Here is a 24,470-nt window from a genome sequence, read left to right as displayed (position 1 = left end):
TCCCAGCAGCCTTTGATTTGGATGAAACCGGTTCAAACTCGCCACACTTTGCCACAACTTCTTAAAATCTCTTTGCTCCACAGCTGGACTCCCTTGGTGCCTCGGGGCAAAAAGCGTGAAACACTAACTTCCCTGGATGCCTTGCACTAGCATTTACAGGTGCTTTGCAGCTGACTGCTACCAGATGAGAAAACTGTCCCATCCATTACATTTGCAGCTTCTCTTTTAGCAGCAGTGTAGAGTTTCACTCTGCAAAACCATGTATGGGCTCCCTGGAGATGGCTCACAACAAGACAGCCCCAGGGATCTGGCTCTAGAGTGACAGGGATGTCCTTCAAACTGTCACAAACCAGCCTCATGAATTATACACACAGAGAGGGCTCAGTGGCTCCAAATTCATCACCCTGCTGCTGTCAGTGCCCTGCCACAAAGAGCAGGATCGTGGCATGCCATCATCTGGGGTGCTTACCTGCCAAGTCATGCCGGCCGTGGGGGTCAGCCTAGGGAACTGCCACCATTTACTGGCAATGCTGAGGCATTTTTGGACTATCCAGCACCTGCATCACTCTTCAGGGTTGATTCAGATTTTAAGACATTAAAGGTGGTGGTCTTGGATGTGCTAGGAAGATACATCACACCCTGGCAGATTTTTTTACCGGATGGCATATTACACAATGCACTTTTTCTCAGCAGGATCATTTGTTTTCTGCTTCATACTATGCAAGACAGAGTGCACACATCACCTTACAAAAGAGTTTAGTTTAAAGGGAACAGGGACAGTAAATAAATGTGCTGGGAAAAGATGTGAATTAGTGTTTCGCCCTCAGGGTGCAGAACTATGGCTCTATTCCTGTCCCGCTTACAGCTTGATGTGTGGCCTTGGCCAAGCCACTTATAATTCCAACACTTCACTCCACCTGTAAACACCTTTCTCTAGCTATTCAGACTCCAAGACCTTTGCATCATGGATTGCTTCTGCTATGTACTTGATGCATGCCTACTAAATACTTAATCTTGTTTGGGACCTCTATGGGAATCACTGTGATACAGAGAAAAAACATCCACCATAGTATCAACAAGTCAAGGAGGGAACAACCAGGGCATTATGACACATAAGAGTTAATGTTGAACACCCCTCCTTCCTCCCAGGGCAAAAAAACAAAGGAGAGGGAGGAGATAGATCTTGTTGATCAAAATGAGATTCAGCTGGTCAAGCTGATGATAAAGGCCTGCAATTCCCATCAGTAAATTAAACCGCGACCATTTATACAGCCGACATGATGCTTTTATGAACCATCTGCTACTGGCTTACTTTTGCTGTTAGATATAGCTAACGTTTGCAGTTGTTCAACTTTGTCATTTTAAGACAGTTTCACGTCGTTATAAATTAATTTTAGCTTGTATGACTCACACTGCTGTTAGCAGGATACTACTTCTTCAAGACAGAAAACGTAGTCCAGCCAGCCCCTTTGCATCCTTCTGCCTTCTTCCAGTTCCACCTCGTTCCCTGCCATGTCTAACAGGCAGCAAATGGGTTTTACCATCTGCTGGTTAAACCTAATAAGCCAGACTGTGCGGTGGAAGAGCCCAGATATAACACATGGTGCTTTCCACAAAGATCGCTTCCAGTGGCTAACACTTTACCTGACTTTTGAAAGAGTGTTTGCAAGTAATTAGTATTCCCTTGCCTTTTTTTCTCTCCCACCCAGAACCAGGCAAAAAAAATCTCTCCTTCAGAAACTGCAGGACACAAGCCAAGCAGGATATTTAATAGGCCACTGTACTTATATAGAGAGAAGATTCCTCTTTTCAGGGAGCATCCTTGATGTTGGATGTTAATGAGAGACAATCTTTCAGAGCAGAAGATATCTTTAGAGATTTTAAATATCTCTATTTCTCAGGATTTCAGAACTCAGTCAACATTTCACATCTACAATGGATGAAAGAAGAGCTTGTGGGAGCTCTGCAATCCGGCTTCCAGCTTCCCACTTCTGTGCCCTATCCTCTTAGAAATATTTCTATAAGGTAACCACAGTAGCAAAATGCATGTGGTGTCATAATTCAGAATACAAATTCTCTACCATATGTTATCAACACAGTCTCTTAGCGCTCCCAAAGATTGTCACACTGACTTTCCTTGGCTGCCCCTTCTATGCGCAACAGGGTACAACGGGGCACAGCAGCATCCTTTACCTTCATCACCAAGGCAGAAGAGAGAACTGCATGGCCATTCAATTTTTAGGCTGCGGGATGAAGATGATCAACATCTTGTTGAAGCCACCTCCCAAATATTAAGTCACTAGAAAAGAAAGAGCTGAAAAATTCATTCTGCAGAGGCAATTAGTAAGCTGTTGAGCAATACATGTTCACATCTAGTATTAAGCTGATCACATAGAAGACCTTTAGAATTAGTTTTTAAAGTTTAGTCTGAAGTACAACACTACAGATTATTTCTCATTGTTTCTCCTCTCTGTTTTGCAGGGAACAAAGGTAGATCTGTTAGAGTCCAGATCATAACATGCAAGTGTGGGGAAGGAGGAGGAAGAGGCGAGAAAAGGGTTCAACAAGGAGACTGCACAGAGGAAACTCTAGGGGTTTTCTTGTACTGGATAATGCAGTTAGCTGATATCAGCCGTAAGTCAGGATACACACAGCAATTCTCCCATTCCAGTTAACTTCATTTTCTGATTAATTTCAAGGTAAACTGTGAAATTTCCCAGCCCCTCAGCATGGACACATGCCTCCTCCACCAGAAATCTGAACCTGCACAGTCAGCAATCACCATTTGGATTTACTCCAGATTGTCTCCGTGCTTTAAAAGCAGCACAAGCAATGACGTGCTGCACCTCCAGGTATCACCAAGGCAATGCATGAGATTCACACAGAAAGTCACATGCTGCCTGTGCATGCCTAGTCTTCTTTTAGTATCTATTTTTAACTCACTTAAAGAGAAACAGAAGGCTGAAAAAAGCTTTTATCACACAAGGTGTGCCTCCATCATTTATCACAGGGACACGTGTCTGCTCTGCCCCTGCCCTAAGCTCAGCTCACACAACCCACCTCTCATCCTGGAGCGGATGAGCCCATGCAGAGCTCCGCTAAACTCAGTGCAGAGCTTTTAGCTGGCTCCAAGCAGAGAAAGAGCAAACTTGCCTTTGCCCACCATCTTAGCCAAACTAGTGGAACACCATGGATTTTTATGGCAAGGGTATCATCAGCCAAGGGGTAACGGCAAACCAAAGGGTTCAAGCAGACTGATGTTAGCCCTTGTCTTCAGAGGCCAAGGCTTGAACTCTTTTTTATTCTAAGCCACAAATCACAAGAGGTTGCTTTGGGAAAAATAAATAAATAAATAAATAAATAAAATGAAGGTTATTTTCCGTTTGCTTGTACACAGCAAGAAAGATAATGCCGGTTTGCTTTAGAATAAAAATGCCACTAGTTATTTATCCAGGTGAAGAATTAGGTATACTGCACTAGCTAGCAAAAGCTCAATGAAAAAGTAAATCCTTAGGATGGAGTGCACAGGGGGAAAAAAAGATTAATTGATTTGTGACTACAAGGAGGTTTATTCAGAACCATATTTATCACTACAGTGTTTTTGAATTCAGTAGAAACTCTACTCAATTTTCTTCTACAGCCTTTCTTTGCTGGTAAAGGAAATATATCACCAAGAAAAGAGAAATGACACTTAATTTTAAGGAGTATCACCTTGCTTTAGAAAATAAACTAGACTCAGAGTTGCAGCTCTGGGATATCTGCCCACCATTCACATGCAGGTTGATTTGGCAGAAACGCAGCATTTCTCAGCTGACAAAAAACAGAAGCATTGTTGCTACAGTGGAGGAACCCAAGATTTACATTCTGATTTTACTCACTTTTCACCTCAAGGTGCTGATGTTGACAAGTTGCTTAGAGTAGAAGATGGGGGGGAAAGGTAAGATGCGTGTTTTTCTCTCTGCGCTAACTTCTGTCTCACTCCCACTTTTGCAACAGGAGCACCCGTGGTCTATACCCCAGGGGTTAAGGGAGACCCACTGGCTTTGCAGACTTCACCTCAATGGCAAAGTTAGTGCATTTTAAAGACATGGACAATCCGGAGACACCATTTGGGGGCTGTGCTATGACACAGGGTCTTACACAGCTGAGAATTTACTCATGTTTCAATAAAACACACCAATTTATCCTGTGTCCAAGGTTCGGCACCCATTTTCATACATCAGCGCTGTTGCCTTCCACACCAAAGTAAAGAACTGGTCAGCTCTTTCATTTCTCTACAATTAAAAATCATGCTGCAGAACAGATTGCTCTTTAGAAAACTTTCAGCTAGCGCAACTTCTGTGCGCGCCCCGAAAGTCACTCTGCAAACACACATGAACCCCAGCCACAATAGGGCTGTTATTCCTGTACCACAGCGGAACTTTAATACCAGAAAGAGCGATAACTAATCCAAGCTCAGGGAGCCAGGCAAGTCCTGGGCTGGTGAACTCTCACGGATTTTGGCATCAAATTCTCTGATTCTCGTGTCATTCCTATATTGCATGTTCAAATATGCATTTGCTCGTATTTACCCACTATGGCAAATGGGACTGCATTAAGATACACAGAGATTTCAATACTATAAAGACAGGTTAATCATTTATTTATTGTTCGCTTCTTATTTCAGAAGGCTGAATTACACCATTACTTGAAGAGAGGCTATAAAGACCCAAGCTGTTTGTTCAGCAGCCTCATTTATTTTTGCATGGCAAAGAAATTATTCCTCCAAAAATCAGAAAAATAAGAAAAATACCCTTGAGTGCATCATCCAATTTTAAAGCAAGTGATGTGTTAGTTCACACAACAGTGAGCAATTTAATTCTCAATTAAAGGATTAGATCAAACAATAACTCTGGACTATTTGGCATACCGTAAGCAACTTGGAAAGAAACAGGCACATTTCTGTGCCTGCAAGAAACTCTTTTCTTACGCAAACCTGCTGCAGACACCTGAGGTTTCCTTCGCAGCCTGAAAGAGAACAACAGACAGTGAGGAAAGAAAAGCAAGTGGAAAGAAGTTGGCTGCCAAAGACTTGAAAGGCCCAAACTGAGGGGAACCTTGATGTCCTGCGCAGGAGCCACGTTTCCCAAGACCACGGGTGAAGCCTAGCCAGACCACGGGAGGTTCATCTGATGTCCCATGCCAGCCGGAGGGACACAACCCTGGAGAGCAGCCATCAGAAAGTGGAAGGAGAATGAACTAGGTAGTGCATGAAAGCTGCAAAGCTCTGTTACAGATGTACTTTCGGCTTCCTTCTCCCAACAAAGTACTTAGGACTCACAACATTTGCCTATTAAGTCATCTCTGCACAGTCCCAGTCGTGTCTTGCTGCAAACATTTAAAGCCATTTTTCCTTAATTCCTGGTCTTCTCTGCTTCTTCCGGAAAATGAGCCATGACACATGAGCCATTTGTAACGCACTGCAACTATGACATTGGTTGTATTTCCATGGCAACTCTCCCCCCGCTCTCCTCAACTTATAGATATGTATTCCCGGCAGAGTTCGGTTGCAGACACAGATCATTATATTTAATCTGAACGAGTGTGTACCTGAGCTGACTTTATTTCATGGAACTGCATAAGAAATTAAATTTCTCTCACTATTTCCTTCTCTTATGTCCCAGTGTCATTACTTGCAGTGCTGTGCCATTACTTGTTGGCATTTTGCATCAGTACATAATGATCCAACATCAGATAATGTTAAGATGCAAAAACCACTCAAAACACCAGACAGCAATTTTCTGCTCAGTTTCCCAATTTAACCTGAATTGATACTACATTGTAAGTTTGGATGAGGTTCAGGGACTACTCTAATTATAATAGCATCTTGGGCAACAGCAGTCCCTTGCATCCTGCCTTTTTGATACTGGCCTTGATAGTGCAATTAAGAGGCAAAAGAGAGAACTTCTTTCCAAGATTTGTCCTAATGAACAGTAAGAGGCCCCAGTGTTAAACCTCTTCCTTTGATCAGGCTGCTGCCTCCAGCCCAACATAGCCCTCAACATTAATGAAATTCATTATGTTTTATAAATATCCACTTCAAATGTACACATTTAACTTCCTCTTCCAAGGATAAAAGTGTGATGATAAGCACATCTGGCAGGACACTACATTCACTATCTCTCTGCAACTCCTGCAGCAGAGCTTATTCACAGTTTGTAAGTTAAAAAGTGATTTATTTCCGCCCTCCCCCCCCAACCACTAGCACTGCAAATCTTCTCCTGTTGAGTCAACTGTTTTTTTCTGTTCCAGAGGCCACCGAAAAGAGACACTCAGCAGGTCATGCGTGATGGCAGCGACCCAGCCCAAGTTGGGGTATTTACCTGCTGCCTTAAGGATAACATGAGACAACATTAAAGCACACAGACGTAACCAAAGAAGTCTTTTTTCCTGCTGTCAGACCAAAGAACCGGATGGAAGATGTGCTGACCCCACAAGGTATGCCCCCTTGGCCACAGCAGCCCCTGTGCAGAGGCCCAGCACACGATTGCCACAAACACTGAGCCCACAGGGACCGATGGAGAAGCTGCTTCATGGATAAATCCCCCTACATACATCATCGAGAGCTCCACCTGATGAGGAACAGATAGCTGTGGTTAGCTATTAAAATACCTTCTTCACTCCCCATAACCCTTTTTTCCCCCTAAAACTGTGCATTAGCTCAGAAAGTAGCATGGTGCTATAGCAAAGACCCATATCTCTGTGTGCTGAGCGTGCATGCAGCCCTGCTGCTTATATGGGGCTGGATTTGAACCCAAGGCATTTACATTAATGACCCACATGGCGTGTGATAAAAAAAACATTGGGTAGAAATTTCTTAAAGGAAATTCGGAAGTATTCTTCCCCATTGGAAAGCCACTGGCAAAAGCTGCTTTATGTGCAGCTTCATGGCCAAATGAAAGAAGAAGTGAATGGGGGTTGGCACATGGAAACACAGCATGGTTGTTCAAAACAGAGTGATTTAACATTTTATTCTGCCTTCATCTGAACTCAGATGGTTGTGAATTCTGCATTCCTAGTAACCCCTTTTATTTGATACCTGCGTGGATAGTAGTTTCTACGTTTTTAGCCAAGTCTATAAAGATAACAGAAGATACACCAATCATGTTTGGTTATAACTGTCCCATTGTGCAGAAATTAAGCCTAAATGAGACAAAGACAAGATGAGATGAAATTGAAATAAACCCAGGATTTGCTAGTCTAAGATATGTTATTTCTTTGATGCTATCAGAGATACATCTTGCATCTTGCCTCAGAAATGGTTCTCCATGTTCACGGAAGATGCCAATGACAGATGAAAAAAATCCATTTGGAAAACATGCAAGTTTAGACTGATGTATTAAAAGCCACAACGCTGTTTTATCACACATCATATGTGCTCAAGTGAGAAAATGCATAGCTTATGCCATGGTTAGGACTATTACCCACATAGACATGATGTTATGTTACAGTTATTTATCAGATACAAGGCAATCTGAGAATCTGAATCATAAATGTCCCCATCACAAGCGCAGTCAAGTGCTAAACCCCAACCAGCACAAGGGACCACATCTGGATTTTAAGCAGCTACCTCCCACCACACACCCACATACTACCACACAACCCCTATTACCAATTACTGGAGGTAGTCAAGAAACAAAACTCTTTCCAAAGAGGAGAAAAAAAGAAAGATTTCAGCATGTTTTTTTTGATTTGGCACTGGATGCAATGGGATTTCCCGCCCCGCCCCCCCCAGGGAGCGGGGAAAGATGACCAAAGGACAACACTATCCCAGAGCAAAAGAGTCAAATATTCTGTTGTTCAGGATATTCAATCAGGACATTAAAAAGGGAAAGCAGCAGCTGAATCCAGAACACTCCTTGTACATCCTCACCACAGCATCAGAGTTACTGCATTTTGCTTCCAAACCCTTCTCATCTTTGATAAATTACACAGATTAGAAGAGCTCTAACTAAAGGACCTGGAAGCATATCCGAAAACACTGAACACTGACCTGGGACTACACAAGCTTTGGTTTCCCATTTTTCAGGTCACTGCTCTGAACTGAACCAGGCTGCAGCTTGCTGCCACTTAAGAAGTTTCATACAGCTCTCAAAAACCAAACCCAGAAAACCTAGGCAAGTTTGGCTGCAACTGCTACAGAGCCACTGAAATTTCATTTTTGAAAAAAAAAAAAAAAAACCAGCAAAAAGAAGGAATTCAACCCAATGCTTTCCCACCTGCACTTCAGAGGAGCCCTCTCGGGCACTACTGCTCAGGCTGAGGATAGGTGCATCACCAACTCCTTTCTGGTGCACCAAAGCTGAGCTTCCAACCTTAACTCCCTTCTTGTTTCATCTCTGCAGTTTGCCTTTAATAAATCATTTTCCTTTAAAATAAACTGCTCCAGTGTGGTGTTCACTCATGCATAGGAAATTAAACCGTGTTACAAAACTAATTTATGCACCCTGCTGGCCACAGCACCTGTGGAATATGCCTCCCTGGACACACACTTGGGAAGCATTTGCACGTGTTTGATCAGAGTTTTGCTAAACAGTGTTAGAAACAGCTGCAAAGTTTTTAACTTCCCCCCCACCCCTCACCCCCCAAATGAAAAACTTCATCAAAATGGACATTTATACAAGGCCAGGGCAGGACGGGGGAGGTACCATTAAATATTCCACTCCTGAAGAATCTCACATTTTCATTTTTTAATACTGAGGGTGCGAATCAGCCCAATGTCTTTTCATTAGGACTTGTTATATTGTTCTTGCTTTCTCTGAAAAATTTCACAGGAGAAAAAGAATTCCCAACAAGTTTTAATTTTAATTGATTCATATTCAATCCAATGAGGTCATGCATGTTTAATTATCATCATCCTTATTACAGATGGAAAATCAACTTCCTCTGATGTTGCTATGCTAATTATCATCTCATTTGTTTAGCAATGGCATAGAGACAACTGATTGAGATTACGGCAAACAAATAGCAAGAAGCCATTACAAACAGCGGCCAGGATTCAGCAAAGTACTTTGCCATGTATCACATTTAGCACCATTTAAACATTCCTGGTTTAGCTCTTCAAGTTAAGAACATGCTTGAGTATTTTGCCACATTGCACTTCAGTAAAAGGAAGAGGAAAAGCGGGAACAAAAATATCATCACAGTCATTTAACTGATGGGAACGGAGGTGCAGAGTAATTACAGATGAGCCCTGGAAAGGGACAAAATGTTTCTGAAATGCAAGGTTGTTAGAAACACCAGCTCAGGTCTCTTGGGTTAGACTGATTGTGAGGAATAAAACATACTCTTGACAGATTTTTATAAATCCCCTACAGCACCAGTAAACTATCAGGCACCCATACACCTTTGCCAGTTTGTCCCTTATGACTGTTAAGTGCCAAGTTGCCTGCTAGTCCTGGGAAGTTTTCCTCCTAATGATGTTGTCAGTTCAACACTCTTTAAAAGTGAGCCAGGGGACAGATACGAGAGTAAACAAAATCAACCAAAAACCTGCCAATAGACTGAAAATGCTTCTTTTTCTTCTTTTGCTTTACAGAGAACATAGGTAAACTTGATGTTAATCTCTGCTCCAAACAAGCGTAATTCTTTTGCATCCAAATAAATTGTGGCATCTAGGAGTACAGTTATAGCACATTAGTGCAATGATGCGTGTGACCCAAAATAAGAACATGAGGACCAGGAAACTGCTCTTCAAAGCAGCTGGGTGTACATATCTTTGAAATGGTTATTAAGTTCATTTAAGTACCAAATTAAGCAAAGAGTGGGAGGAAAGACTGATGAAACTATAATCTGATCTCCTGATCCAAGTTTAACCTTGGCTTGGCAGCACTGTCTGGTTTTATACTTATTTTTAATTTAGTAATGCTCTGATGATTTATTTCTGTATTAAAGTCTATTTCACAAAAGCACAAAAAGAAACTACTGTATAAAAAGAAAAAGCTCCCTCGCAGTTAAAAATGAACCCATTTTACTAGGCATGCAGGAATTTCTTGACTAAGCTAGCCATAAATCAGCAAGAGAAGGACTGCTCACTGGAAAAAAAGTAGTCATACTACCTTGTCTTTCTGCAAGGCTATTCCTTGCTAAAAGGGAAAATGTGCCTCTATTGTACAGTCCTGGTAACCAATAGGTCTGCCAAGCTCCTTGGTTTACGTCAAGACCTCCCTAGCAATCTCAACCATAAGTATTTTACTGCATGCAGCATTAAGAGCCCCTTCTGATAGCTGCTTTGCTGTCCCGGATGCAGAGACCTTCAGCCTAGTGCCACAGTCCAGTAAAACTATTAATCCTTTATTATACTTGTCTTCATGAATGCCCAAGTGATTTTCCTTGGCAATAACTCCAAGTCCCCATCCCAAAATCAGCTGGAACAATCCACCACGGCTAGCAGCAAGCCAGCCATCTGCTTCCCCCATCTCCTCATTTCTGTTCCAAAAGTGACTGGAATCTCTCCTCTCCTTCCACTTTCCACTTTATTTTTAGAGCATCCTTCAGTCAGAGCTCATTTCCCCATCAGTAAGTAATACTGCATATTGTGTGCTTCTCTCTCCTTACAACCACGTTTTCTTCCAGCAGAAATATTATAGCAGAAACATTACATTTGTTGACCAGTGGACAGAGAGCTTTACAACACAAAGAAAACAAAATATCATGTAGATTAGACAGACTTAGATCCTGAAATTCACTCGGATGAAGGTGAAATACCTTCATCAAACCTTGTCATCTAAAAGAAAAACACATGTGGGTTTTTTTTTTTTCTTCTCTTGGAAATGGTGACCAAATTCATGACTGCCCACATACAAGTGCAGATCCCTACGGACAAAGAGAAAAGACAAAACCCAGTGCTCGTGCAGTTTATTTCTTCTCTATAGTTTCTGCCTGCTTCTGAGATGATACCCACACAGCTGTCAAGTGAAGCAAAAAGATAAGCCTAAACACTGGGTTGTTACAACATTGGTTAGTAAGTGTTCACACTCCTTTCCTTCACCAAAAAAAAGGAGAAAATGCAATGAGACATCCCAAGTCATTGTGAAAGTTGCAGCTATACTGAGAAGAGAGAATAATATTCAGGGGAACTACTCTCAGCCACCTCATCCTCCATTTTAAAGCAAATTAACACCCACTTTTCAAGCTGATATAATTAATGCTATAATGGCAGCACTCACTCTTATGACCAACCATTTTAACTTTCTATAAAATGCAAACACATGCAGGTAAGAGCAGTTTTTAACGCACACATTTTGCTGCATGAATTATTCTGTCCAAACAGCTTCATATCAAAATCTGTGTTATTGTCTCTTCCAGTGCACACAGCCCACTGAGCACCAGGGAACTTCCCAATTCCCTCTGTACTTGCAGAAAAACATAACAAGCTGCATCACCAAACCCCTTCTTAGTCCCAGCATTTGCTTCTGCCTCTGTTTTGGCCACAAACATTCTCAACACATTCAGTGGTTCAACTCCAGTCCCACTCAGGACTGCCACCAGTTCCAAAATCCTAAGTGGCACCTCCCCTGGGGCCTGCAGTTCTTCAACTCTTTTGTTTTTCTGCCTGCATAAAGTCCATACTGCGAGGACTCCGCAATACTGCTTCTTGGCACTCTGCCTTAGCAGACTTCCCACACCTTAAGAAAAAATTCTGTCATTGTAATAGGGGAAAAAACCAAAACTTCTTTACCCTAAAAAAGAAGCCAGAAACATGAAATCACACGGTCATTAAATCCCACATGGAAACTGCATTTGTGGAGAATCTCTGCCGAGCTCTGGGAAACCTGTCAGATGTTCTTTTCTCCCAGGGATGGACTTGACAAGAACATCACACTAAAAAGGGAGCGTGAGAAGGCAATTATAAGGTGCACATTTGTGAAAATGATTGATGGCTTTTCTAATTGCAAAGAAAAATAGAGCTGTGGTGGTGGCAGCAATGATGGTAACAGAATGGCCTTTACAGACATCAATCTAATGCTTAGCAGAGGAAAGGGCTCTTTTCAAAACACCTCCGAGCAGTGACTTTGGGAAGAATTTACAAAGGCTAGCAAACCTGAGCCTCCCTCTCTCCAGGGAGTGACGAACCTCTCCAGAGGCTGATCCAGATGCAGGATGCCTACCATGAAGGAGCCCAGCCCTCTCTGCCCAACCCATGCCGAGCCAGGATGCCCACCTTCTCCCGAAAACGAAACCTCCTCTTCAGCCGAGTTCTCCCATTCAGACAAACCAGCTTGCTGCAACTACAAAACTTTGAGGTCTTATGGCACCATGCAAAGCCACTGACAGCTCTTTACTTAAATATTTCATGTCTCCCCACACACACACACACACACAAACTATTTCTTCCTGAAGGAAAACCACAGTGACAGAAAGGATAAGGAAGGAGAAGGACATGCTACGCTGGCGTTCAAGCAGTGATGCTATACTATCAGCTAGTGCTACAGGCTGTGCTGGGTTAATAGAGACACCACACCAGACTATTACTACTGCCTCCATGCTTGCAAATTTAAAGACAGGACTAAACAAGGGAGGGGACAGGCTGTATGGCAGGGGAAAGGACTGCTCCCCCTGGGGCAGAGAAGCCCAGTGCAGAGACCAGCCTCCAGCCCTCCTTACAGACAGCCAATTTCTTTGCTTCAATGCAGCAGGCTTGAGCCAGGTCCCTTCTCCCCCCAAAAAACAGGTGAGTTTGCCCAGGCATTAATCAAAGCAAAGCAAGCGCTAGTCAGATCAAGCTAACAACAACCTCAACCTGACTGCTCATTAGCAAGTACCTGCTTGTCTTCTAAGGAGCAGAACAGCTACAAGGCAACTGGGATCCGAGAAAGGTATTCATTAAACACCATAGTGCCCAGCGCAGAAAAAACAGCCTTCCTCAACCATCACGTTGAGGCAGACTCGGCCAGAGAGCTCATGAGAGCAAACTCTGCTCCCAGCCTCCCATTTCCCAAGAACAGTCTTTTGGTCTCCCCAGATCCTTTTGAGACTGGAAGCACAGCAGGTTTCTGATTTGGGGACTCCAAAAACCTTAATGAGCCATGAGGCCTCCTCCCCACACCATCCTTCCTCCATGTGGGATTCAAATACAGGAGCTGAAGCAGTGGGGCTCATGCTGGGGAAGGAGGAGCAGTGATGACCCAGCACCTCACAAACCCCTTTAGGATCAGCACAGCTGATGCTCTATTTCCATAAAGCTTCTACAAATGCTGTTGTGGCTTAACAAGCCAGCAGTGCTTCTGCAGGTAGGCAGCCTCTCCATCTGCAGCGCAAAGCCAGACACCAGGTGGTCGCAACATGCAGTCATTTAAAAGCAGCAATAAGAGCTGCATTCTGGATCCTCAGAAAACCAGCAACTAAAACATATTCAAATGTGTTTTCATGTACTTATGAATGCAAAAAATCACTGGCAATGATACCGTCTACCAGCCCTCAATGTGTTTTTCAGATGAGCCCAATGCACATAACTCCTTCAAGGGCCATACAAGACCAGCCTGGCTGCAGAAGGCAGCAAATACCAGCTTTTCAGTTGTTCTTCCCTGAAGACAGGGAGGCAGGGAGAGGGTGGGTGCACCCCTGTGTATGAGGGTAGGGGATCACCACCCTGGAGTACTGTGCCTCCAGGAACCCAACAGCCAGTCTCCTGTCAAAGCCTGAAACATTCTTCTTAATTCCAACCTGTGATGCTTGGTTTGAAGTTTGAGTTTCTCTGATGTGTCAGTTACGGTGACAAATGATGGGGCCGTGGGGACTGTGTTCTGGAGACAAGCAGTCTCTTTCAAAGCTTGGTGTTCAGCAGTGATTCTTCCATCCACAGGATGTGTGTGCACTGCCCACCGTGGAGAACAGCAGTGCTTGCTAGAGAACAAACCTGCACCTAAAAATAGTGCTCTCAAAGCTACTGCTTGATCCAGGCATGAATTGACTGTAAAACAAATCCTCCCAGGAAAGTCCTGTCTTCAGAGTAAATGGTGATTGACTGGAGAGGGCTGGCAGCCAGGACATCTATCACACATACCAGGCCATCCACAAGAGTCACTCCTCTCTGCTGCCACCAAATCACACCCTACCTACAGCTGTGCTCTGTCACTTTATCCCCTCCCCTTACTCTCTAGGTGACTTTTACCTTATCAGATGTCCTTCCACATCACCAAGGTCCTCAAGATCCCACAACATTTGTTTCTGGAGCTGCTGGGTCCACACCAGCCCGCTAGCCTGGACCCACTCTTACACATGCCACAGCCAAGGCAGCAGGCAGGGGGCTGTGGCCCTGCACAAGGAGATTTGTGGTCTTGATCCTACCCCACTGCAAAGCAAAAAGCCACCACGCAGCCTAACGGGCGATGTTACCTCCAACTTCCCCAAGAAGCTCTAAGAAATCAAACTGAAACGCCAGAATGTTAAAATACTTAAAGAGCTAAATTTTCAGAAAACCGCATACAGACAGGCTCAGCAGTGACCTAAATGAGTGACAGCAGCAGAACCATCAGGAACTCACAAAACTGTCCTTCCCCAACTTTTTCCACATGCAGGTTTCCAGACATGCGTGTTTGCCCTGGAAACCTGGGACAAAGAGAGATGGCTACAGCTGGCCAGGCTTGCCAGCGCAGAGACCAGGCACTCGCAACTGCCACAGATGGCTGAAGCAAGGACGTCGAGACATGACTGCAGGCTTCTGCTCTGTGCCTGAAAGCCTGAGTTTAACGGACACCCCCCAAGATACATTTCGCCCATTAAACACACGATGTGCAAGCCTGCTGCTTGCACCCATGTGTTTTACAAGCGCAGTGAAAGCATTTAGAGATTTAACCTTGAGAAGATTTAATTTAGACTATCCACAATACAGAGCAAGCAGCAAGTTGATGCTCTGGGCAGGGAGAGAGCAGGGTAGTTTATAAAAGCATCCCATGCTCCCAAGCAGAGGCATCTAGGAGCTCCCAGGCATCAACCACTTATTGCTTCAACTGATGGATATGATAATAAGGATCTATTTTTCCTTTAATTTAAACTATGCCTATTTATGCACCACTGACTGAAAAAGACAGTGAATTAAAGTGCACATGAAAGAAAATCATAGCCCTCAGCACTTGCTCTCAAACACTCTTTTAAGTTTGTTTGATGAAGGGCTGCTATATTTTGTCACCGAGTGCAATCGGCTCGATTATCACTTCTTTGTTTTGAATACCCACCTCCGATGTCATTAAATACTTGCTTCTTAATGAGAATAGATTGGTTCTGGCCAATAAATCACTTAAATGCCATCTGTCAAAATAAAAAGAAATTCAAAGAGCCAAATTCCCCCAACTTCTTTTTGCATATTTTCCCCTCGGTTTCGGATTTAGAGAAAAAAGACGTTTATACAATCCATCAACAGCAGCTTTCTCCTAGAAGTGTGAACAAACCACAGAAAAGGCTCCATTTGGCTTTGACTTGCAAAACCACTTCATGGACTACTTTGAAACAATTCAGTCAGCAGGATATGAGCTCTGTATATTGGTGCTGCCCCAGATTGTTTTGTTTTTATTCATGAGATTATTTCGGTGAAAACAGGCTGACTGAAGCTTAATTTTACTAGCAATTGTTAAATAATTCAATACCCATCTTTTCTGTCTCTTTAATGCCTCTGAAAAATCAAAACCCTTCACAAATTAAAGGCCAAATCCTGTTTACTCTTTCCTTTTCTAAAGCAACTTTGACATCAATAAAGGCTGGTTTTGTGACTTGGGCTCAGATTAAAAGTTCTGTCAGTGCAAGTTTTGGGGTTTTTTGTTTGTTTTTTTTGTTTTGTTTTGTTGTTTTGTTTTTTTAAATCAGGAGCATGCTTTTTTTTTTTTTTTTGTCTTTTTAATCAAAATACTTCTCTTATGCAAAGCTTTAAAAATACAAAGGCAAATGCTTCTAGTATGGCCAAGCTTGCTCGCTTTATAGAAATGGATTACATTAACATTTTATACCAGTAAACTCGTAACTCCCTCCAGGAAGGAGGATTTGCTCCCTTCCCTGCACCCCTCCATTCACCTCCTGAAGGGTCAAGCCCTCAGGCTAATTGTCTCTCATCCAGTTTTAAATGCTCTTCAGGAAGACGACTTGCTGACTTTGGTGCTCGAAGGACTTGAAGTTTTACCTGGAATAACGCCTTCAGTATGGCAAAGAGTGGTGGTTTCACAGCCTTGAGCCCCACGCAAAGCTTTGAAGGGCTCCTGGCTGCAATGGGGGGTTAAATCTGCACCAAGCTGTCCTGAAGGCTCAGAACTCAAGGGATGGGTCTCCTCCGACACAGGTGAAACACAGCCTTCTCTGGGGCAGCTATTTAATACTGCACCCAAATCCCACTCCATGCTCCAAAATGGTCTACCTAAAAAGTGCACAAATGCTGCCTTTTCAAGGTCACTTGGCCAAACCAGCCAAGCACGAGCCCATCCGGGTCCCTCCGTTGTGTCCATACCATGACACAGTAGCATCTATGATGACAACATTAGGCATGATGCTCAGAAGCTGCAGAAACACTGATCCTTTGCTCCAGAAGCTTATCTCCAGTTTACAGAAAAATCACATGGCTTGTAGGGTCCACTCCCAAACCCTGGTGTTTGGTGGGAACCTTGCCATGTTTCAGTGACATTTGGATCAACACCAGCTTCTGGATGCAACCAACATTTGCAATCTCAAGTACAGTCTTACAAAACTGAAAAAAATCTGAAATGAGATGCAGCACTAACATACATGGAGATAAGCTGGTCATCACATGGGCTACTGCTAAACAAGCTACATATGCTTAAATCTCAGGTGCACCTTCAACAGAGGCTTTATAGTCTTTCAAGCAGTGACATAAACCGGTTCATCTTGTAAAACCTGACACTATTACAAATTATTAGACACCCTTCTTTTACGCTTTGCAATAAATTATGTAATGTTAAAATTGACCAGATGAAGAATTCATCATAAAAAGGCATGACACCAGCAATCTGAGCCTTGAAACATCCAAAGCTCATGGCAGGTTTCTCACACCACAGGGAATCTCTGTGAAGTTTAAGAGCTTAAAATTAGCACACTAGTGAGTGAAAGTCACTTTGTACAGTAAGTTGAGGTTAACTTCTCCCCAATGCCTTTGAAATAAAAATCAAGAAAGCCAATTAAATGTGGGGGTTTTTTAATCCAAGTCCTCAAATCATCACCTAAAAAACCTCATGAATAAAAGGAAAACACAAACTGAAAAAACTTAAAAGGTTCTTGTTAAAGTACTTCTGAAGCTAGTAAAGCACTTGATAGTTTTAATTTAATCCAGAGGTGGATGACAAAGTTATTGAGGTCATGATTCTGACCTAAATCTTCCCTCTCCTAGATTCTGAGCCCAAACAAGACTGCCCCAAATTAAACACTGATGAAAAAAAATCCCTCCATTTCTTCTTCTGTTAGCTTGTTCTCAAGTTTTCAGAGACCTTCATTCTCCATGCCAGCCAGCAGTGACCAGACCTTAAGAGCCACATACTTGGAAGCATGAGTCTCCAGCAACCACGCTAAGGATAGCTGGGATTTAATTTATTCAGATGTTTACATGAGAAGATGCTTGTAGAAGCTCTTTTTCCAGAAGCACTAACAAAACATTGCCTGTAGAAGAACGTCCGTATGGTTCCCATGCCGGACTAAGGTCTGGTCCAATGTACTCTGAGGCCGCAGGGATTTTTGCTATAAACCTGACAGTACGATGCTGACCTCCTGGACACACAACTGCAGTGGGTATAGGGTATCGACAAGAATCAGACTTCAAGGAAAAGAAAGCATGTGAGTGGTCAACACAGGACTTTGCTTTCTTTGAGCTGCTTAAGAAAAGGGGCTTTAGAGACTGAGATGGATCACCAGTACCATTATTTTATCTTTGGTTTTGATTTAAATTTTATATGAAGCCATTAAAGAGTGCCAATAAGTGTTCTGCAGCTGTTGTGACATTGAAGCACATCCAGTCCCTCTAAGCAAACACCTGCATGCAAGCATCTTCTCAGACATACCAGGTGAGGTTTCCAAACGCAAGTTATCATTATCAGCCCACGTCTGGCTCCTATGGAAATCAGCTTTCCCCTTGACTTCCAAAGCAGCTACACCAGAAGAGTGAGAACATTTTACAACTGTCTTCATACAGAAACAGGAATCTTCCTGCAGTTCGTAGATGCTAAAGTCAGGAAGTATTCATTTTAAAAATTTTCAGCATTTTGTACAAACTGTTTTCTAGGGAGTTTGAGATCTTTCAAAACAAACCAGCAGAAACCCAGGAAATAACCCCTGAAATTCTGCCCTGTCATCACATGTCACGTATGTTTAACAGTCTGCAACATCTCCGAGTTGCTGGATGCCTTCTGATAAACTACCACACTGAGTACTCAAATGTTGGTGCAAATATTTATAATAGTTAAGCAAGCCTGTCTAAACCTATCTGTTGAGGTTTTAATGTGCTGCCGTAACATGCTAATCCCTGCAAAGGTGGGGATGCACTACAGGAGCAAGTTGTCCCAGACACGAAGATCCACTTGCATCATTTTGTGTGGCTGTAGAGGTTATTCCTGAGAGCCCTTTTACTCCTGTGGCTATTTCAAGGTTTGTGCATTTCCTGTGCGGACAAAAATTTCAGGCTGTAACACTTGTCTGGAAGAGGTCTCAGTGGTTAGACTAAAAGAGGAAAGAACACACCATTCATTTAATTAAAACAAAGAAAACACTAAGACTTTATGCTTTTGAAAGCCATCATAGGATGGTGGCTGCTGGAAGCACTAAGGAAAAACAATAGCTAGTGGTTTCTGGAATTAAATATATATATATAAATACATATAAATTTATATATAAAAATATATATAACAGTAATATCACCACAAATCCCTATGGTCTTACTGCAAATGAAATGCACAGCAACCAGAGTCGGAGACCTCAATACCATCTGCAGTCTATAACTGAGGGAATGGGTTATATTAAACACCGCAAGCATTTTGTTAAGCAATAGAAGTAGGCACCTTCTCTCCACTCACGTGTCATATTTAATAACTTAAAACCCCTCTGTTTTTTCCATTTCGACCTCTGCATCACTTACACAACTGGGGTGAGAGTTTGCACTTTCATAAGTACATTGCAAGAGCAAATTCATTAGCGTTTGTGAGGCAGGTAATTGGGTGGGTTAATTCAAACTATTTTAATCTTTAAAAAAACCCAAACCTAACAGCCTTTCTACTCTTTTACAATCCATAACTCTCAAAACCAGTTTCCTCCTCACAGTGATCTTAATACTAATTAAATGAGCTTTTGTCTTCCAACACCAATAAAGATTAAGTACCACATAAAACAGCTGCAGCAAAGCCCCATCCAAAGTCCAATTTAACCTGCTAGCTGGTTCCCAGCTGGCATCCCGCGCACTGCGTGCTTGGAAAAAGGCTTTTTTTGTCATCTCTCAAGTCATGCGAGGACTTCCTCACCCCCAACACATTACAGGGGGTTGCTAACTAATGGCGCTATTCATCAGTGCTTTTGCCTCTTGGACTCAACCGATCTGCCCAGCCAAGGGTGGAAAATACAAAAAGAAAGTCAGGAAATGCATTATATTCTAAATAATCTATCATTTGGGAACAGTGGAGTCACAGCACTGTCGATGGACTCACCAACCAAGCAGCAAAGATTCAAGTTTCTTTACTCTCCTAGTGCCAGTAGAAAAGCACTGCAACCCCATTTTCCATGCTCAGGTAAGTGTCCCTCGTCCTCAAGGCTGCTTAATATGCAATATCTGCTTGCTTGGCTTCTTGAAGAGACACAGATGCAAGAGTGCATTTAATTGTTTTCCTGAATCAGACCCCTGGAGCCATCAATATCTCACATATGTAATTATAAATCATGAGTCTTGCAACTGAAGCACAATCAGCACATCTAAGCCATAAAACTTCCAGATATCAGCAATTTCTCCAAAGCTGCTTTTTGACAAAACCTGATGCAGCATGAACTAAGTCAGGCAGAAGAAACCACTGGCATTGAGGTTCACAGCTCACTGGTGCTGTGGCATTGGACGGGCTCCAGACCCCAAGAAGCCCCCAAAACCCTCAGGCTCTGCCAGGTGGGAAATGAATCATTCCTGGAGATCATGAGGAGGTAGATCCCACTCTGGGATACTCCAAGTCCAGATCAGGTCATCATTCTGCAATTTCACAGCATTTCCAAAGACCATTTTTTGGTCTTCTCACAGGACATAGAAAGTGTCAGCTTTCTTCCATTTTTTGTTGACATAGAGGCTTTCTGGACTCTCAGTAAACTCTGATCAATGTATATCACTAATAACAAAGGACTGGATAAATCCTGGCTACATCTCCTAGAGCAAAGTATGTCCAGATATGTAATGCAAGCATGTATTCATTTATACACACACATTAGCACCATTTGAACTAGGAAATGAAAACATCTCTGCAAGAGCTCACGCTGATGAAGATCAGGATCCTACAAGATGACCGTTTCAAATGTCACTTACTGTCTGCCTCTTCTGTGAGGACTAATTTAGACATGATACATTATGCTGCAATCACAATTTTATCTTCTGGGCAGAGGTAATCAGAGAAAGTCTGTAACCCTGGCAAGGAAAGTAGAGCTGTGAAATGCATGCACGACTGAGTGCCAAGACTGAGGGTATCTTTGTGTATCAGGATTTTAAATGTTCATGGAAAAAAAAATACAAAAGAAGATGTATTACAGAATACAGGTGTTATACCAGCATCCCTCCCAGACATTAAGAGAGACTACTTCTTGTGGGGAAATTATTGGATAAAACAGGAGCCTGGAGCCAGTTTGAGACTGGGCCATATTTTAGATGGGTTTCATGCCATCAGCTCTCTTTGCCTGGATAATTATATCTTGTGAATTATCCATGAGAGAAAATTGCCTTCAAACATATTCAACACAGCTGTCTGTCTCCAGGCTCTGCTGCTGAGTATTTGGTAGGGGCTGACACACTGGGACTCACAAGCACACTGGAGCACCTCTCATAGGCAAAGGAACCTCTTGGGGCTGCCATAATCCCCATACACCGAGACAGTAAAACCAAAAAAAGGAATAAACTGCCTTACTTCACTCCCACTCTTATCCTAAAAAGTCTCTAAAAACCTAATGTACCTCTGTATACTATAATTTCAGAATTTCCTCTAATCCCATGCATAATTACATGGAGCAGTGCACTGGCATCCCTTTCATGCAAATACTGCCATAAAGTGCATAGTTTTCATAGCATTATATGACAAAAAAATAACTTTAGTCATTTATTTCTGGTCCGTGTGTGATTACACAACATAATGCAATGAGACAGTATTTTTCATTAGCTTTTTGTTGTGGACACTACCCATTTATCTTTCTCATAATCCTTCCCCCAGTGCATGTTAACAATGTTATTTTAGTAAGTTGTTTAATTATTTAACATCACTGGGAGGCTACTGGGTTTGTTACAGAAGCCCTTTCCCAGAGCATGCTTTGGAGGCAGTACCCTTCCACCCTGGCTCGCTTTAACTCCCAAGACCCGATTCCCACACACCGTGGCCTCAAGCAGCAGTGTTCACATTACAGATGTCTTTAACAAAGTCAAAGTGGATGATCATGACATGCATCCTTGTTGCTGCCAGTTGAGTGTCTCTGTAAGCCTTCTCTGATCTCTAATTCGTTGGCGGTCCAACTCAGCAGTGGTGAAGAGCTGAGCAGGCAGACCCTCGGGATTACAGGGCTGCAGATGCTGTGGGGCTCCTGGGACATAACCCACACTAAGGTTACGTCTCTGAAAGGGGATGCAACTGGTGTAGTAAGGTTGCAGGAACCCCAGAGCAGACTGATAAACCTCATGTACCTCCCAGCTCCTCCTAAGCAGTAAACTGCTTGCAATCTGCTTAAATGCAGAAATATGATGCTCAACATCCTGCCCACATTTTTAGCAACATCCACTGGAACAACCTAATATGATATTCTGCCCAACAGAAGACAACTTGCATGACAAACCTTTCATTGCTATAGCAGTAGATCAAAAGTACATAAAACCTCCAGGCAGCACCCACTTGAAGCTTAGCAGTACCTGCTGGCTCTCAGCATTGAGCCAAGGAAAAAAAGTGCGTTGGTAGATCTGGAGACATGTGTAAGTGTCCAACATCCGTGTGACACCGTTTGCACTCCTGGCTTTAGCAGCTGCCTTTGTAAACTCGTTCGTATCTGGGGAGCCTGGGGCAAAGTTACATCCTAAAAACCAGATATCCTCCTTGCATTAGGTACTGACCTCCCCACTCTGCCTCTTCACAGCCATCCAACCCTTTGGCTCCCCTTAGCTCCCGTCCTCCGCCAATCACTCTTCTTCCCTGCCTCTTTCCCTTCTCATCTCCCCTGCCAAACACCAACTTTGTCCCTCCCCATCTGTCTCTGCCACAGCTTGCCCTCCTTAACCGCTCCCCTAAGCACACTGAAACCGAAATTAAAACCATGTTCTTGTAGGGCAATATAAGAGAAGGTCACGCCATGTATTTAAATGGCATATTTGGGGGGGTCCAGTTTCCTCAATGCACCGTGCCTGACAGCGTTTGAACCACAGCAAGCTCCCAGGGTGGCATCGCACTCACAGGGGACATCCCACATGCCAAAGCCTGACTGTTTCTCCCAACTACAGGAGTTTAGTCTAATAAAGGAGGCTGTTCTTCCCTGCAACACTTTCTTGACTTTTACATCCACTGGCTGAGAAAGGCTTATCCCAACAGAGACAGTCCACTTTTATCATTCTCCAGAGGCACCAGTTTAGGCACCAGAATCACGCTGCCATAGGGACTACCAGCACCACATTGCTCACACCTCACGTGCAAAGACTTTTGAATTCCTCAGCTTCTCCTTCTGTAGACCCCAGCCATTCAGCGCTTCCTTTAACAAGTCCAGCAGCTTGCATTTGCTTAAAGTAACTGTTTATTCCTCAAAGACTTGATTCCTGTCCAGAATAAACTGTCAATTCCTCCACTGATGGCTGAATATGCTGTCTGGAACAAGGGAGCCCAAAAGAATAAAAAAGGTCTGTGTGTAAATGGGAATAGACCTAATTTCAGCTTCCAGGGATTATATCATTGACCAAAGCACAGATATTTTGATTCAGGATTCAGATCGGGTATGGATTTGCACATATGCATCTCTTACATACCTGAGGACAAGCCTTCTCCATATTAACCAAGTTAGGAGCAATATATCCTATTCGCCTGACCAGAAAACTACTCCTGATCATAGCATCAGTTCTGGTATTTAGGGGCTGTCATGGAAAAAATCACTGACCTCTGCACGCAGAGCAGCCCCAGTCTCCCACCCACACTGAGCTATTCCCTCCCCTCCTGCTTTTGTTTTGTCCAACTGGGCTTGTCCTACACCTGAAGTCTGGAGGGGCTGGGAAAACATTTCAGAGCTGCCAACCTTGTAAACTGAAGTGTTAGAACAACCTAAGATACATTTTTACAAAGTTTGCCCTGAGAGGAGGTTTACTACTTATTCAAGAAAAGAAAGCACTGTATTTCATGAATTCACGCTCAGTTCATTACACAGGAATAATCACCTCATTCCTTATGATTTGCAAAAACTTAATGCTGTAATTAAGGTAAAGCAACTTCATCATACGCAGTTAAACATAAGACTGTACAAATCTAAACAGTTCCTATACTTCCCCAGCGTTTTTGCATATTGTTACCAAATAATACCCCCTCCCAAATCCCTTCACCCTAGCCAAACCCTTCCTGGCTTGTGTTACAGCCTCTCTGAGCTAGCTCATGTTATGATACTATATCCAACCTCTCTAAGCTGGCTTCCTCACCTTATCTTTCTGTATTTTGCAGCTCGCTGACGGAGAGCAAGCAGACCCCAGGCTCTGCGACATACCTGATGGGCAGCGAGGGGTCTCCGGCATCCCACCAGTCCTTGGGGGGGCTGATGTACATGCACCACAGCTCCCAGCTGTACCCATGGGCAGAGTTCTCATAACGCTGCACCTCAAAGTTGTCCTGCTTGATGTTGTCTATGGAGGGAAGAATGACCCTTCTCCGATTTTCCTGAATTCGCGAAAGCACCGGCTCAGCCCTGAGTGGTAAAAAGAAGCAAAGCGCAAGAATAGACTGTTAATTTCTCCCATAATTTGCAGATGGACACTGTAGCTTTCTTGCAGCTTGTGCACTTAAAGGAGGTTAGGAAAATAGACATTCTTGTCACCATTCAGTAAATAGAAGGGAATAACATGGATTCCTCTCTCCCATTCACAAGTGGCATCATGTCTTCACAGAGACACAGCAAAACCCAGCCAGAGAAGCCCAGAGACCATCACAAGGCTCCTTGCAGAGTCAGTGAGTAACTCCAGATTGCAACAGACCAGCCTCTATCTCACCCTTCCACTTGCCCATGCTTTTATCAGCACACAAATTGCACAGAAGCAAAGCATTCGC

The 24,470-nt window shown here is 43.2% G+C and overlaps 1 protein-coding gene across 1 annotated transcript in view; it reads right to left on the bottom strand.

Moving 5' to 3' along the window:
- The window catches only part of GALNT17 (polypeptide N-acetylgalactosaminyltransferase 17), a 218,605-nt gene that overhangs the window by 100,814 nt on the left and 93,321 nt on the right, over nt 1-24,470 (bottom strand). Inside the window, exon 5 of the mRNA XM_049803791.1 lies at nt 23,914-24,111. Coding sequence (XP_049659748.1) covers nt 23,914-24,111 — 198 coding nt within the window. The remainder of the gene's footprint in view (nt 1-23,913; nt 24,112-24,470) is intronic.

Source organism: Accipiter gentilis, chromosome 6 (genome assembly GCF_929443795.1).
Source record: "Accipiter gentilis chromosome 6, bAccGen1.1, whole genome shotgun sequence".
Classification (NCBI taxonomy): domain Eukaryota; kingdom Metazoa; phylum Chordata; class Aves; order Accipitriformes; family Accipitridae; genus Astur; species Astur gentilis.
The sequence above is the reverse complement of the archived record's forward strand: the minus strand, read 5'-3'. Positions and strand labels throughout refer to the sequence as shown.